Here is a 13,742-nt window from a genome sequence, read left to right as displayed (position 1 = left end):
CATGTGGCTCGCGAGCCGCGGGTTGCCGACCATGGCACTAGGGCATGAAAAAGGGAGGAGACATATTGCACTTAGGGTGTAATTAAAACTGCCCCCTCCCCTCCCGAAGAAGGCTCTACCTGTAGACAGTGTGGAAGAAAATGTTTTGATTGGAAAGTCTGGGTGAGGTTTCCTCACTTCTGTTTATTTAAAAAGTTTTCTCTGGTGAACATCATTCTAAAATAAACCAGCGAAAATGCGAGCATTCTTCCAGAGTCCTGGTCACAACCGCTGCAGAGGGGGTAGATGACAGAGCAGCAACATCCACCTAGTGAAATGAATGACACCTCCTCCCTCCTCCTTTCCCCAGAAACGGGCTGGGACCAGGAGAGCCTGGACGTAGTTCCCAGAGGCCGTTGCAGAGCGTATTCTTGCTCAGCACGGCCACCCCTTCCACTCACAGCCACCTGTGAATGAAGTGGGTGTTACCCTCTTCCTGCCTGTTTTCAAATGAGGAAACGGAGGCTTGGAGAAGCTAGGTCGCCCACCAAAGTCGACAGCAAATGAAGGGCAGAGCTCATTGCCCCATTTCCACCTGACGGCTGCAGGACCACAGGGGCCTCCCATCGCCTTCCTAATTGCCTACCCACATATCCCCCATCCTTCTGCAGGGGTGGAGTTCGTGGTACCCAGGACCGGGTTTTACTGCAAGCTGTGTGGGCTGTTCTACACCAGCGAGGAGATGGCGAAGATAAGCCACTGTCGCAGTGCTGTCCATTACAGGAACTTACAGGTAACCACGGGCCGTCCTTGCCTGGCACTGGGGGCTCTCGAGTCTCTGTTTCTGAGTTTCTCTCTCCTTTCACCACATGGAGACCTGGCTCCACCAGGCTGCTGCACATGCTGGCTGCCTCTCCGGTGCTCTCAGAGCATCAGTCTCCACGGTGGCACTTAACACATTCTGTGGGGCCAGGTTTTTGTACCTGCCTCTCCCTCTATCCTGAGTGATTTGAGCTTATGTTCACCTGGCCCGTGGTTGGGCTGACCCCTTTCACGAGGCCTGGGTGTTCCCGACGCAGAGATTTCTCTGTGTTACTGTTCCCCTGTGCAGTGCCCCTCTTTGCTAGACTAAAAGCCACTACTGTCCTCTGTTTTAAATGTTCATACGTTGCAACTATTTGTCACAGCAACAACAAGAAACACACAACAGACAGAAACCCTGCCCTCATGGATTTTCCAATCTAGTGTAGGAAATAAGCAATAAATAAAATAAGTTTTATAGTATATTAATAGGTGACGTATAAAAATACTCCATGTACCATATTTCATCCAATCTAAGGTGCCATCAGTTGTAAGACACGCTATTTTTTGATACCAAGAAAAAAACGTTGAAAATTAAACAGTGAGACTCCATCAACTGTAAAATGCACCTCAATTTCAGAGATGTTAATGTGGGGAGAAAAGCATCTTAAAAATCAATGAAATATTGTAATATGCTCTGTAATATACACCTAACTAATATGTAACATATTAGAACGTGGTTTTTATAATTAACTTCTGGTATAGGCTGGGCTTAGTAACTTAATTGAAATCATGGCATATCAGAAAGCATGGGGTATCTTTGGTTTTTACTATATCTTTTGCTATAGGAATCAGACTGATTCTTTATATTCAAGGTTGTAACTCAGGAAGACCCTCAGGGTGGTAGTGTGCCCTAATTCCAGAGCAGGCATTACTGTCACAGTAAAATTGGTAGAGTGGCCGAGATGTGAACTGAATCACTTGGACACTGTTTCAGAAGCATATACATTAGCTCGGATGTTCAGTAGAATTGGGGGTGCACCCGGGAATATGTAATTTGAGAAAGTTCTCCAAATGATTATTTTCCCAAACCTGGGTCCTCATACTAGCTGACGGGAATATGTAATTTGAGAAAGTTCTCCAAATGATTAGAAGTGTACCCCTAGTTAAGAAACTCAGATGTGGGCCAATTCTCTTGTTTTATATTTGAGGCCCAGAGAAGCTATGGGATGTGTTCGACACCACACAGGTGGTGAGCTACCAGGCCTGGAAACAGATCACCTGATTCTTAATCACTTTCCTCTTTTTGCTCTATGAAGCCAGTCCTGCAAACTGAGACCCATAATGACCTGGGCCACCATCTGCAAGGGACTGTCATTGGCTGTGCCCAAACTCGGGGCATTTAAGCCTCCTGATTTCTCTCCAGAGAGCAGCTGCTCTGTGGCCAAGGAAGCCATGGGGTGTGAGGCCCAGGTCCCGGCCCCTCCTGGGGGAGGGCAGTGAGGGCCTGACTTGGCCAGACTAAGAGCTCACACTGGGTTCACAGTTCACACAGAGTCACTGAGGTCAGCCATCCACCCTGAAGACATCACCATCCCCCACCCCAACAAGATGAAACCTATAGAATGGCATCGCTGGGCGGGGTCTTGGAGATTTCCTGGTCCTGATTTTCCCAAACCTGGGTCCTCATACTAGCTGGCATCTTCTATAAATGCAGCTTCCTGTACCCACCTTATGCCTGCTTATTTATTCTCTCTAGAGCTGGACATGAGAATCTGAATTTTTAAAATCTTTCCAGTAGGTTCTAATACCTCAATGTAAGAACTTTGATATCATCCAACATCATAAGCTAGACCCCACAGCTCAAGGTCACCCAGGAACTTAGAAAGTGTGCCAGGGCCTCTAATTCTAAATTCTGTGTTTCTCCAGGGTAGTGGACTACACTGTGTTCTGGGCCTTAAGGCCAGACACCCCCTTTCCCTCCTGGGTAGACTCACCTCCCACAGCAGGGTAGAGCCATTCCTGTGGTCCCTAGGCATGTCCAGTCCAGACAGTGGCTGACCCCTTACACCTGCCAACCACAGTTCAGGTTTCCCAGTGCACCTGTCAGGGAGCTGGGAGCCTCCACCACAGGCTTCCCAGATAGGGTTTCTGTCAGTGACCTTGACACTGTCTCTGTCCACATAGTCTGCCCACCCCACCCTGCCCCAAGCGTGTGAAGAGTGAAGAACTCAGACCCACGGAGCAGGTGCTGGCTGACACCTAAGTCAGGCAGCTTGTAAGAGTAGCCTGCACGCCCCCCCCCACCCCCGGAAGGCCTTGAGGTGGGGCTCGGATATTACTCTTCGAGGCAGGGAGCAGGTGGAAGGAGTTCTGTCTGTGTAACCCCTGCCGTGCCTCACTGCTGGTCCCGGCCCTGAGAGAACCCACCCGCGGAGATCCAGAACAACAGGTGGAGTCAGTACCAGATGGGAAAACGCGACACCTGCTTGGCTCCAGGCCAGCGAGGCATGTGCCCGTCCATGGCACACTCACCCACTTGCCTGTCTGTGCTCCCCTTCCCCTTCCCTGGGCTGAGGCGGAGGAGCGTCCCGGCCCTCCACCTAAGCCTGGCCTGCAGGGATGCACGGTCTGCCCCTCTCCCATCTGACTCACCCACCTCTCAAAGCCACCCATAGAGAGGCCAGGCCAACCCAGGCATCCTGTGCCCATCATCTCGCTGCCCCTCAGCCACCCTGGGAGGAGGAAGACACGGTTTCCCCCATTTAACAGATGAGAGTCTGAGGCTGGGCGAAGATGGGCGACTCTCTTGAGCCAGATGACTGGTGCCACTCGTGCTAAAGAGCAGCATCTCTGAGTGTTTACTCGGTGCCAGCGCTGTGCTAAGTGCTTTATGGTCCCTCTCCTGCACGTCACAGCAACCTTATGTGGCCATTCCATTATGACCCACACTTTTTTTTATTATCAGTAGCCGTTTATTGATCAATGGTTTGATATAAAGTTATTTCAGATCTTCAGAATTTGCCCAAATGGCATCACAAGCATTTACAAATTTTTCCTTTTCCCTTAAAAAAAAAAAGGGGGTGGGGGCAGGTTGGAAGTACTAGCAGTAGTGACATTTGAGAATAAATTAACAAAAAAAAATTAGTCTTATCATTTATTGGGGACAAACACTGAGTTTTACTTACATTTCATGGGGAGAAAAAAATTCCAGTGCAAACAATGAATCAAAGCAGTACTTAACTTGCAATTTTAGAGATAAACATAAATCGGTCATTCTCTTCAGCCCTACGTAGAGATGTAATCTACAGTATAAAGCACTCGGGAAAACCCATCTGCAGTGTTATATGTGCTACACGGAGGTCATATCCTGTAGTGTAGTGAGAGCTATGTGTCCTCAAGAGCCATATGTATATACACACCATTTTAATAACCTTTAAAACAAAGATCAAAGTTCATTTAATTCTGTTGCATTAGAAATGAAATAGCAAAGGAGCCAAATGATTGTTGAAAGTTTAAAATTCCTAAATTGTCCAATTTATATGACCCACACTTGACAGAGGTCAGAGATGTTGAATGACTGGCCTGTTGAGATGTAGGATTTGAACCCAGGTCACCTGACAGCGGAGCCCACACACTTGACCATGTGCTGGGCCTACCCCTGCCAGCTCCCAATCCGGGGCTGTTTGCAGGGTCCCTGGCTGCCCAGCACACAGAGGGCCCAGCTGAGGCCCTGACGTTTTCTATTCTGTCTCCCTGTGATGAACCCAGAGCCCCCGGAGCGGCCCAGCGTGTGGCTGGGGGCCAGTCCCAGCAGTGAGAGTCCCGGCATGTGAGGCAGCCCAACTATAGGACAGGAGTCCGTGGAAGGACCTTCAGGCCACTCCACCTGCCCGCCTGCCTGGCAGGAAACAGGCTGTTAGGCGTCTCGAATGTCAGGCGGCGGTGTTGTCTGCCCCCATCTCTAGGGCCAGCATTTCTCTCCACGGCCCTTCCAGCTTCCCCCTCCTCCTTCTTCCCTCACACGTGGATGTGCTACCTGGATGCTGGGCTGCTGGTAAACAAGGAAAGTTGTCCTGAGGATTAACCGAGTGTAGATAAGAGAAGCAGTGAGAACAGAGCTTGCACGGGATAAGGGCTGTGGAAGTGTCTGCCACTGTGAGGAGCTGCACTTTCTACGTTTGCTACTGGAGACACGCGTCCCTTTCCTCCTTCTTCCCTCACACGTGGATGTGCTACCTGGATGCTGGGCTGCTGGTAAACAAGGAAAGTTGTCCTGAGGATTAACCGAGTGTAGATAAGAGAAGCAGTGAGAACAGAGCTTGCACGGGATAAGGGCTGTGGAAGTGTCTGCCACTGTGAGGAGCTGCACTTTCTAGGTTTGCTACCGGAGACACACGTCCCTTATACCCTGACCTAAAGGGGGAGAAAGCAGATGGCTTATCCTGGGTGCTGTGGCCCCAGCAGGATCTGGGGAGGCCGGCGAGGGGTCTCACTCACTAGATGGGGTGACAGGAGAGGGAGGCCAAGCACACACCGTCCACTCCTCTCCTGTCCTGTCCTGCTAAGTCTCCACTGACCCTCTTCCTTCCTCCTGTGTCCCTCTCTCCCACCACAGAAGTACTTGTCCCAGCTGGCCGAGGAGGGCCTGAAGGAGCCGGAGGGGGCCGGCAGCCCGCGGCCTGAGGACAGCGGAATCGTGCCCCAGTTTGAAAAGAAAAAGCTCTGACACCCTGGGCCTGTTGGAAGCTGGGAGGGAGGGCCCGCCCAGGTGGGGCCTTCCTGCCCGCCAGGACGGGAACTCACGCCAGAGAGGAAAGGACACCAGGCTGGCCACGGGGGCTAGTTCGTTCTCAGAGACTCAGGAAAATGCTCTGGAGTGTTTCCCAGAGGCCTCACCCTGTGTGTCCAGCGCCCCCTCCCACCCCCCAGGGTCGCCCACTCTCTCCCTGTCACTCTCGTTGCCTTCAGACAGTCTTTTCATTTGCTTCTCTTCTTCCCTCTCCCTCCCTCTCTCCCTCCTCCGTGCCAATGGTTGTTTTCTTTTCATAAAAGCCAACTTCTCAGGGATTTTCACAGTGTCCAACTTCTTGGTGGGCTAGGCCAGGCCAGGCCAGGCTGAGTCATCCAAGGAAAAGATTTCACGGGAACTCCTGGGTCAAGAACCGCTTCGGTGAACCTGGGCCGTGTCTCTGCCTGGCACGCTGCTCGGGCATCTGGGTGGGGTCTCCCGTCCCGAGAGGGGCCCCTTCGACAGTCCGTTGGCAGAAGCTGGGAGCTCCTCCAGCTGGACCACCTGTTGGAAAAGGCCCTGATTTTATGAATAACTCCTTCACCCTCTCAGTTATTCTCGACGTCTACCAGGCTCATGCCTTACAGTAAAATTAAGTGAATTTTACAGGGGGAGGAAATGAGCCCTTCAAATTGGAAGCTCCGCTCATTTCCCCGAAACGTAGTCCCCTCCACTTGATTTCAGGAGGTGCCAGGGTTCGGTCTGTCCTGGACAGAGAGTTTGGTATAGATTCGCTCTAATTAAAGGTGAACACAGAAGCACCCTCTCCCTCCCGCTGAAACAGCGGTTGGTAAGGGCTTAGGCTGAATGGCGGCCTCCCTGCCATGGGTGTCACCAAAACAAGGAAATGGCATCTGTCCGTGGCTTACCCTTGGCGCCTGCACTCTGGGCTCCAGCAGCCTCGCTGCGGGATGGTTTTAAATGGTTTCTTGGGGGTGGGGGGTAGGTTGAAGGTTGCCGGTGTTTGTAGGTAGGCCCTTTCCGATTTGGCAGAAGGTCAAGGGCGTCTCAGAGTTGACCCCAGGGCAGACTTTGATGTCAAATGCTGTGAAGAACAGAGCCCTTGCTCCCAACAGGCTGTCTGACACTGGAGGCCAGTGCCTTAGGCCCCAGGTGGACATCTAGTTGGATGTCCCATTGGGAGGCTTTGGGACAATGGTGTTGGGGGAAATGAGGCTCGGCTGCCGCCCTGGAGAAGACCTGGAGAAGTTCAGAGAGCCTGGTGCTACTCCCACAACGGAGATACTCGCCTGGAGGCGGCCTCCCTGGCTGAGGAAAGTGCCCTGGAAGACAGTCCTGGTTGTTTCTATTCCTGACCGCCAGCAGGTAGACTAGGAAGAGATTGATCCTGGGTGGGATTTTTTGTTATTTTTGTTTCTGCATTCTTCTTTTCAAGGTAGATAACACTATACCGCATATTCTGTCCTCCACACTAATGGCAGAAGGGTAGAAAGATGATCTGAGTTCGACACCAACTTTTTGTCAGTAAGGAAACTGAGGCACAGACAGGAAAGAAATGTAGAACACAAAACGATCACGTGTGAACCCTGGGGTCAGAGGAAACAGATGGGCTCGGACAGGTGTGGTGAGAAGAGGCTGCGGGAAGCAGGAAACCTGAACTTGGCACCTGGCCACCCAGGGCCTCAGAAAGGTCGGGGTTTCGGAGCAGGGTTGGAAGATGGTGACTCAACCCAGAACTGGTCCCCTGGCTGCCTCCACAGGCTTTTTTTTTCTCACCTGGCATTCTGGAAGCCAGCCTCCTCCATTTCCAGGAAAACCTTGGGCCTTGTGTGTCTGTCTTCCCACTGGAGCAGCGTTTCTCAACCTTTGGCGGTCGAACGACCCTTTCACAGGGGTCACCTAAGACCATCCTGCATATCAGATATTTACATGACGATTCATAACAGTAGCAACATTACAGTTATGAAGTAGCAACGAAAATAATTTTATGGTTGGGTCACAACATGAGGAACTGTATTTAAAGGGCCAGAAGGTTGAGAACCACTGCACTGGAGGGACATCCAGGGCCAGCTCTCTGGCCTCCCGGCCAAACCTTGCTGGGAAAAGCCTCGGCCTCATGAGAGGCTAGGACTGTGCATTTTCAAAGAGGCTGGCAGTCTTCTCCCTGCAAAGGGGAAGCTGACCCCATCAGCTCATCCCCACCCCACCCCCCAGCAGCGTTTCCATGGAAACCTGGATGGCTGTTCAAACAGCCTCGTTCCTGAGTAAAGTAATGGCTCCCTTGCTGACAGACTGACCTTCTCCATATGGCAAAACTCGAGAGAGCTCTTGGGAGGGAGGGAGGAGAGGTGCACTCTGCATTCAATCAGAACCTTCAGTTACCAAATCATTTAAGAATTTATATTTGTGTGTGTGTGTATATATATAAATATATATATATTTATTTTTATTTATTTTTATACAATTCCATTGGCATGGTCCTTCACCACTCTCTAATTTTCTCCTTTTATTCCTACGTGTGTCATACACACTGCAGTATTAAAGGCAACCAGGAAAATATTGATTTATTTTTTAAAGCTTTTCTTCAGTGTTTGTCAACCATTTCAAAGATTGTTCAAGAGCAGCCGCTACCTTGAGCAACAATCATTTGTTCCCTGGGTTGATATCACCAAAGGCCTGGGTCATTTTATTTTCATGGTAAACACCTGAAATAAAGTACATCCAGACAGTATTCCCAAAGAGTTTGGTAAATTGGATGTCGGTGGGAGTGTCAGGGTTTCCCTTCCTTGGAAAGTCCGAGGCTGTGACCTGTTAGTTTCTACTTGAACTGGACCAGCGTTTGTTTTTTGAGCTTACGAGAAAAAGAAGAAACACTAGTTAACTGAAGTTTGAACTTGTAAAGTATTGGAATTCATTGAGTGTCCCATAAATTGTCGGCATTTTTCCTGATCTGTATAACTGACCGCAAGTGCTTGTTTTTATGAAAGAAAAAAAATGATTTTTAATAAAGAGAATTTGAAAGCTTGGGAGTAGCTGTCCGTCACCCGGGGATCCCTTGACATTTAGCTGGGGAAGCTCACTGACACAGAGGCTGGGGCCTGGCCCCTCTCTGATCTGGAATGTTTCTAAAGACTTGAAAAGAGGAGACACAAGAGCTTCCACCTGAGACTTTGGGGGGACTCGGAGATTCTCAGGGGTGAACCTCGGGAAGGACTGAGTTTGGGAAAATGAGGAGCTAGGGTCCCTTTTGGAGGATCAGGTAGAAAAATCTCTTGGCCTCTTAGAAACCCCTATCCTGCTACCTACTGCTCCCCAGTCTTCTGGTGGCTGAATCCTGTTGCACTGCACCAGACTCAGGCCATTTCTGGCAATTTCATCCCCTGTGGGGGTGGGGCCTCACCCGGCACTGGTGAGCCCTGTGACTTCCTAAGTCCCACCTCCTTGGGCATGAAGGGATAATGGTAGTAGTCCCCGCCCGGTTCTTTCAGGGTTAAATTAATCACTACTGAAAGCATTGCTGCACTGCACGAAATCTAGTTTGCTTTTGGAATCTGTGCTCTGAACAATATCTCAGTGGTTCTTGTTCTTTCTCCACCCAGTGCTGGTCTCCGGGCCTCAGTGGGCCAGCCCTTTGAATAGCCTGGAACCTTCTCCGGGCCCTCCCCTCCTCTTGGCAGTGATCCTGAGTCCCTGGGGAAGGGACTGGGCAGTCTGGCCCCAAAGGGCAAAGTGAGTAGGGCCACTGTAGTTGGTGGGAGCAGACTTAGATCTGAGGAAAGTGCCTGTTCAGCCGGCCCCACCCCCGGCCTATGTTACCTTCCTCGAGTGGAGCACAGGCCTCCAGTTCCCAGCCAGGAGGGGTGGAGAAACCTTCCCAGCAACTGCCGGCTGCTCCCCAAAGTGCTGAATGGGCCTAGAGCGTGTCCTGCTCCCCTACATTCAGGAGCCAGGATGCCCGGGGGTGCCTCTGGTGCCTGATCCTAGGGGGCACCATGCCTGTGGTATTCTGTAAGATAGCACCCCCTGGAGCTGTGCAATGGAGATAGTCTGCTGTGGAGCCCGAAAGCTGCACCTTGTCCCATGCCTGGTGTTCCCATTTGCTCACCAAAGTTCCTGTGGCCCTAGAATCTGGTTCTGATCCAGTCATCTGGGCTTGCCATTCAGAGCCACTCTCTGTGCTCACTTCTCTCGCCAGGAATCAGCACCGGACTGCCCCTGGCCTGAGGGTCGAGGCCTAGGCACTGGTGTTTGGCTCCTTACAGTTCCCTACGAGGCTAGGCCACTTGGATACTGAGCTTGGCCCCTGTCTGGCCTGAGACCTCTGTGCCCCTCTGAACGTCAGTGGCAACTACCGGCAATCTACCTAGGCAGTGATGGGACATCTGGACTCCCCCCCGCACCCCCTACTCCCATTCTCCTTTCTCACCATGGTGGCCCTACAAAGGAGCCTGTCCCAAGTGGATTTCCAAGCATGTCAAAGTAGGATGGCCCCAGAGACCCCCAAGTCCTGGCCCTTTCATTTGCAGGTGAGAAAACTGAGGCCCAGAGAGGGAAAGTGACTTGCCCAAGGCAACACAGCTTATTAGTATAAGATCAAGACTAGAATCCAGATCTCCTGGGCACTCCTGCTGGAGACATGGGATTTAAGTTCTTTCCGTTGCATTGTTTCAGGAGTTTTCCAGGTCTGGTCCTAGCTGGACTTTGGCACTCAGCGAGGACTCAAGACAAAATAGTCTGTTTTTGTGCTTTGTGTGTATCAGAATCACCTGGGGAGCTTGTTAGAAAGAGATTCCTGGAGCCCTCCACGGAGTTTCTGTCCTGCTACCCGTGGTTGGCAAACTGCGGCTCTCGAGCCACGTGTGGCTCTTTGGCCCCCTGAGTGTGGCTCTTCCTAAGCCTTAGGAGTACCCTAATTAAGTTAATAACAATGTACCTACCTATATAGTTTAAGTTTAAAAAATTTGGCTCTCAAAAGAAATTTCAGTCATTGTACTGTTGATATTTGGCTCTGTTGACTAATGAGTTTGCCGACCACTGGGCTAGGCCATGGGCAAGGCATTTACATTCTAGGAAACTTCATGCAGGTGGAGTCCGCTGCTCACACTTTGAAAAACACTGCCCTAGACGGAAGACTTCCCAACAGCCCCTGGAATATTTATTTTACCGGAGGAAGGGCAGGAGAGATGTGAATGGAGACCATTCAAGGTAGGAGACACTCCAGCATGGAAAAGTCTAAAGACGGGAGACAGAGAGGAGGCATCTAAGTCTGGCAGATGGAGCTGGTGGGAGCTGGTGGTGTTAGGGGGTGGTCATCAGACTGGGTTTGGGGCACGTGTCAGATTTTTTTTAGTTGGCTTCCTGCTTACGGTGCTTGGGCAAAAGTCAGTTTTCCAATGGTCTCTTTATCCTGGTTCATGGCTGAAAACACTGTGTTCATTAAGACTCCATGAGATCTGCTGAGAGTCCTGCTCTCAGGGCAGAGAGCTGGGCACAGCCAGCAGGCCTTTGGGGAGACTGGAGTCACCGGGAACAGGGGCATCCCCCAGGGCCGTGTCACTGCCAGCAAGGAGCCCTGGAGTTCACACACATTGTCCCCCGCCCTCCATGCGCCAGCTCTGATGCCAGTATCAGCCCTGCAGATTCCTGAGCGTGTCCGCCACACTCGGTGTTACACTGTGGGGACATTGTCTCTTGGTCTGCACGATGCTGACAGACAGGTATTGTTATTCTCTCATTTCATAGACGGGGAAAAGGAGGCTCAGAGACCCAGAGTGGCTTGCCCAGGGTCAGACAGCCAATAAGCAGCAGAGTAAGGATTCAAACCCAGGTTTGCATGACTCTGTGCTTTTAACCGCTATTCTCCACTGCCTGGCTCAGGGGTGGGGTCTTGGGCCTGCATCTCTCTGAAGCCTCCAGACCCTGGGTCCTCCAGGAACAGTGGTCTCGGGAGATTCAGGTGCTTGTGAGTGACCTGAATTGTTAAATTCCTGAAATGGATCTCGTCAACCCTCCCCTCCTTTCAAAGTAGTTAAAGAAGGTCCCCCACCCACCACACTGCCCGGAAAACAGGCAGGAAGGCGGAAGCAGCAGAGAAGCAGTTTGTTCCTCCTCCTCACGGAAGAGAGTTGGCCAGGGGAGCTGGATCTAGGAGGTGAGAGAGGGAGGGACTCTGGGGTGGGGGCTGCTCCACCTCCTCCTGCATCAGAGAGGGAAGGAAAGCACCCTGTTCTCTGTTCTCGGGTAATTCGGGGTATAAAGGTGTGACCAAAAGGGGACTTCCCAGGGCCGCAGAATGCGGGCCAGACTTTGCACTTTAACCGCTCCTTCCTGATGAAATTTCATTGCTTATTTACCTGCCACCGCTTCCCAACAAGGAGTGGAGATGATAGACAACGCAGCCACGTGTGACCAGGTTAAGCCAACTGAAAAATTCTAAGTGAGGATTGAGGAGAGTTTAAGGGTGGCAAGTGTGCAAGCTGGGAGGGTCGGTGGAATCGTGGTGAATGAGCATGAGATGTGACTGGGAGCCTCCTGGGAGCCAGAGCAAAACGGGGGCGCATGCTCCATTACTGGGCTCTCCTGGTTAGAATAGCACAAGCCTTTCAGTTCATCTGGGGAAACTGTTCTACTGGACTCTGTATTCTAGAAGAACTCTCTGTGGTGTGGGCAGAGGCCCCGAGAGGCTTGGAGAAAATCCTTAGGTATCTGGCAGGCCAACGTTGGAGAAGAGCACAGTGGACACCCCTCTGGAGGAGACATTAGGCTGGTTCCTGTTCTGTGCAACGTGGTTCCTAATGTCAGGTGACACCCCCAGGTGTCCAATGGCCTGACCTTTGCTCACACCTGTTTAGCCCACATGACCAGTGTGCTGGCTTGAGTATGTGTGTCTGTGTGTGTGTGTGTGTGTGTTCTTCCTCAAACTGTTTTCAAATGCCTCCTGCTACTTGGCTGAGCTTCTGAGGGCCATGTCCGTTGACAAGGAAGAGGCCATTGCCAACCCTGCCACCTGACTGCCCAGCACACCCTCCTGACAGTGTGGTGCTCTGAGTGGGTCCCCTATCTCTCTGGTCCTGGGGAAAACCTCACAGGCATTTACTCTTTGGGGTTCCCCCATGGGCTGACTACAGCCAACCAGGAAGAACCCCGCCTGACTGGGAACTACCTCAAACCTGTCTGGTAAGGACTGGCCCTGGGGATGAGGGGTGCAGAGGGCACCCCCTGCCCATTTGCCCAGGAGATCTCTCACCCTCACTGTCTGCAAGGCCAGGAGGGAGAGAACTTTCTGGCTCAGAGCCAGGTCCCTGTGCTGGGAACCAGGACCCTTGAGTCCCTGTGTCAAATCCACAATGAACTTGCTCAGGCTTGGGCAAGTGTCTGCTTCGTACACGTTTGATGTGTGCCTTGTGTTTGCCTGAGGTTGCAGCAAGGGGTAGTGGTCACTTCTGTCCCCGCACTTTTCACAGCTCCAGGGCTACCTGCCACAGGCCTGCTGGGAGCCATGATCCTGTCACCGCCCTCCAGTTCAGTCTCCCGTCTGCAGAGGACAAGTCCCGCTCCGTGGGGCAGGCTTACTCAGGTGCCATCCTGGTCTCTAACCCTGCCCCTCATATGCCTTTGCTGGGCATCAGCCATGCCTGCTTAATGCCTACCTCATCTCCACCCACCTTCTTACCCCCATAGCCTCCTTCACGGTTTGGCCGTGCTCAATGCCTCTTAGGTCCCCAAACAGGCTCCTTTTCAGCTCCTTGATTTTGCATGTGGTCTTCCCACTGCCTGGAATGCCCTTCCCTTTTCTCTCTATTTGGACACTATGACTTTCAGATTCTAGGTGAGTGTTACCTTCTTTATGAAGCTTTCCTTGACCCTCTTTGACCTCCCGCAGTGTTACTGCTCCAGTACTGTGTCCCAGGGCACAACCCCCACCCCATATATACAGAGGTTGCCTTGTTGTTATCAGGCTGCCTTGTGATCTGTTTGTAGGGTTATTTCTGCATTAGCCACTGAGTCTGCTCCCCTGTGCCTGCCACAGAACAGCTATCAATGATTGTTAGTGCAAGTGCTGAACAACGTCTCTGCCCGACCCTGGGACTGGCTGGAGCAACAGAGGCCTGAGCCCCAGGTCTCTGCCCAGCCACCAACTGGCTGGAGAAGCAGGGTGTGTCCATGGAACAGTGCCAGGGAGCACCTGCCCTCCACCCCCCACCCTTAA

At 51.8% G+C, this 13,742-nt stretch overlaps 1 protein-coding gene across 1 annotated transcript in view; it reads left to right on the top strand.

The window, feature by feature from the left end:
- RBM20 (RNA binding motif protein 20) overlaps window positions 1-6,486 on the top strand; it is a 180,362-nt gene extending 173,876 nt beyond the window's left edge. The window contains exons 13-14 of the mRNA XM_014546413.1: window positions 651-772; window positions 5,399-6,486. Of these exons, the coding sequence (XP_014401899.1) occupies window positions 651-772; window positions 5,399-5,509 (233 nt within the window). The 3' untranslated portion in view covers window positions 5,510-6,486. The remainder of the gene's footprint in view (window positions 1-650; window positions 773-5,398) is intronic.
- Window positions 6,487-13,742: the final 7,256 nt, after the last annotated feature.

Source organism: Myotis brandtii, unplaced genomic scaffold (genome assembly GCF_000412655.1).
Source record: "Myotis brandtii unplaced genomic scaffold, ASM41265v1 scaffold441, whole genome shotgun sequence".
Classification (NCBI taxonomy): Eukaryota; Metazoa; Chordata; class Mammalia; order Chiroptera; family Vespertilionidae; genus Myotis; species Myotis brandtii.
Note: the sequence above shows the minus strand (reverse complement) of the source record. Positions and strands in the feature narration are given on the sequence as shown.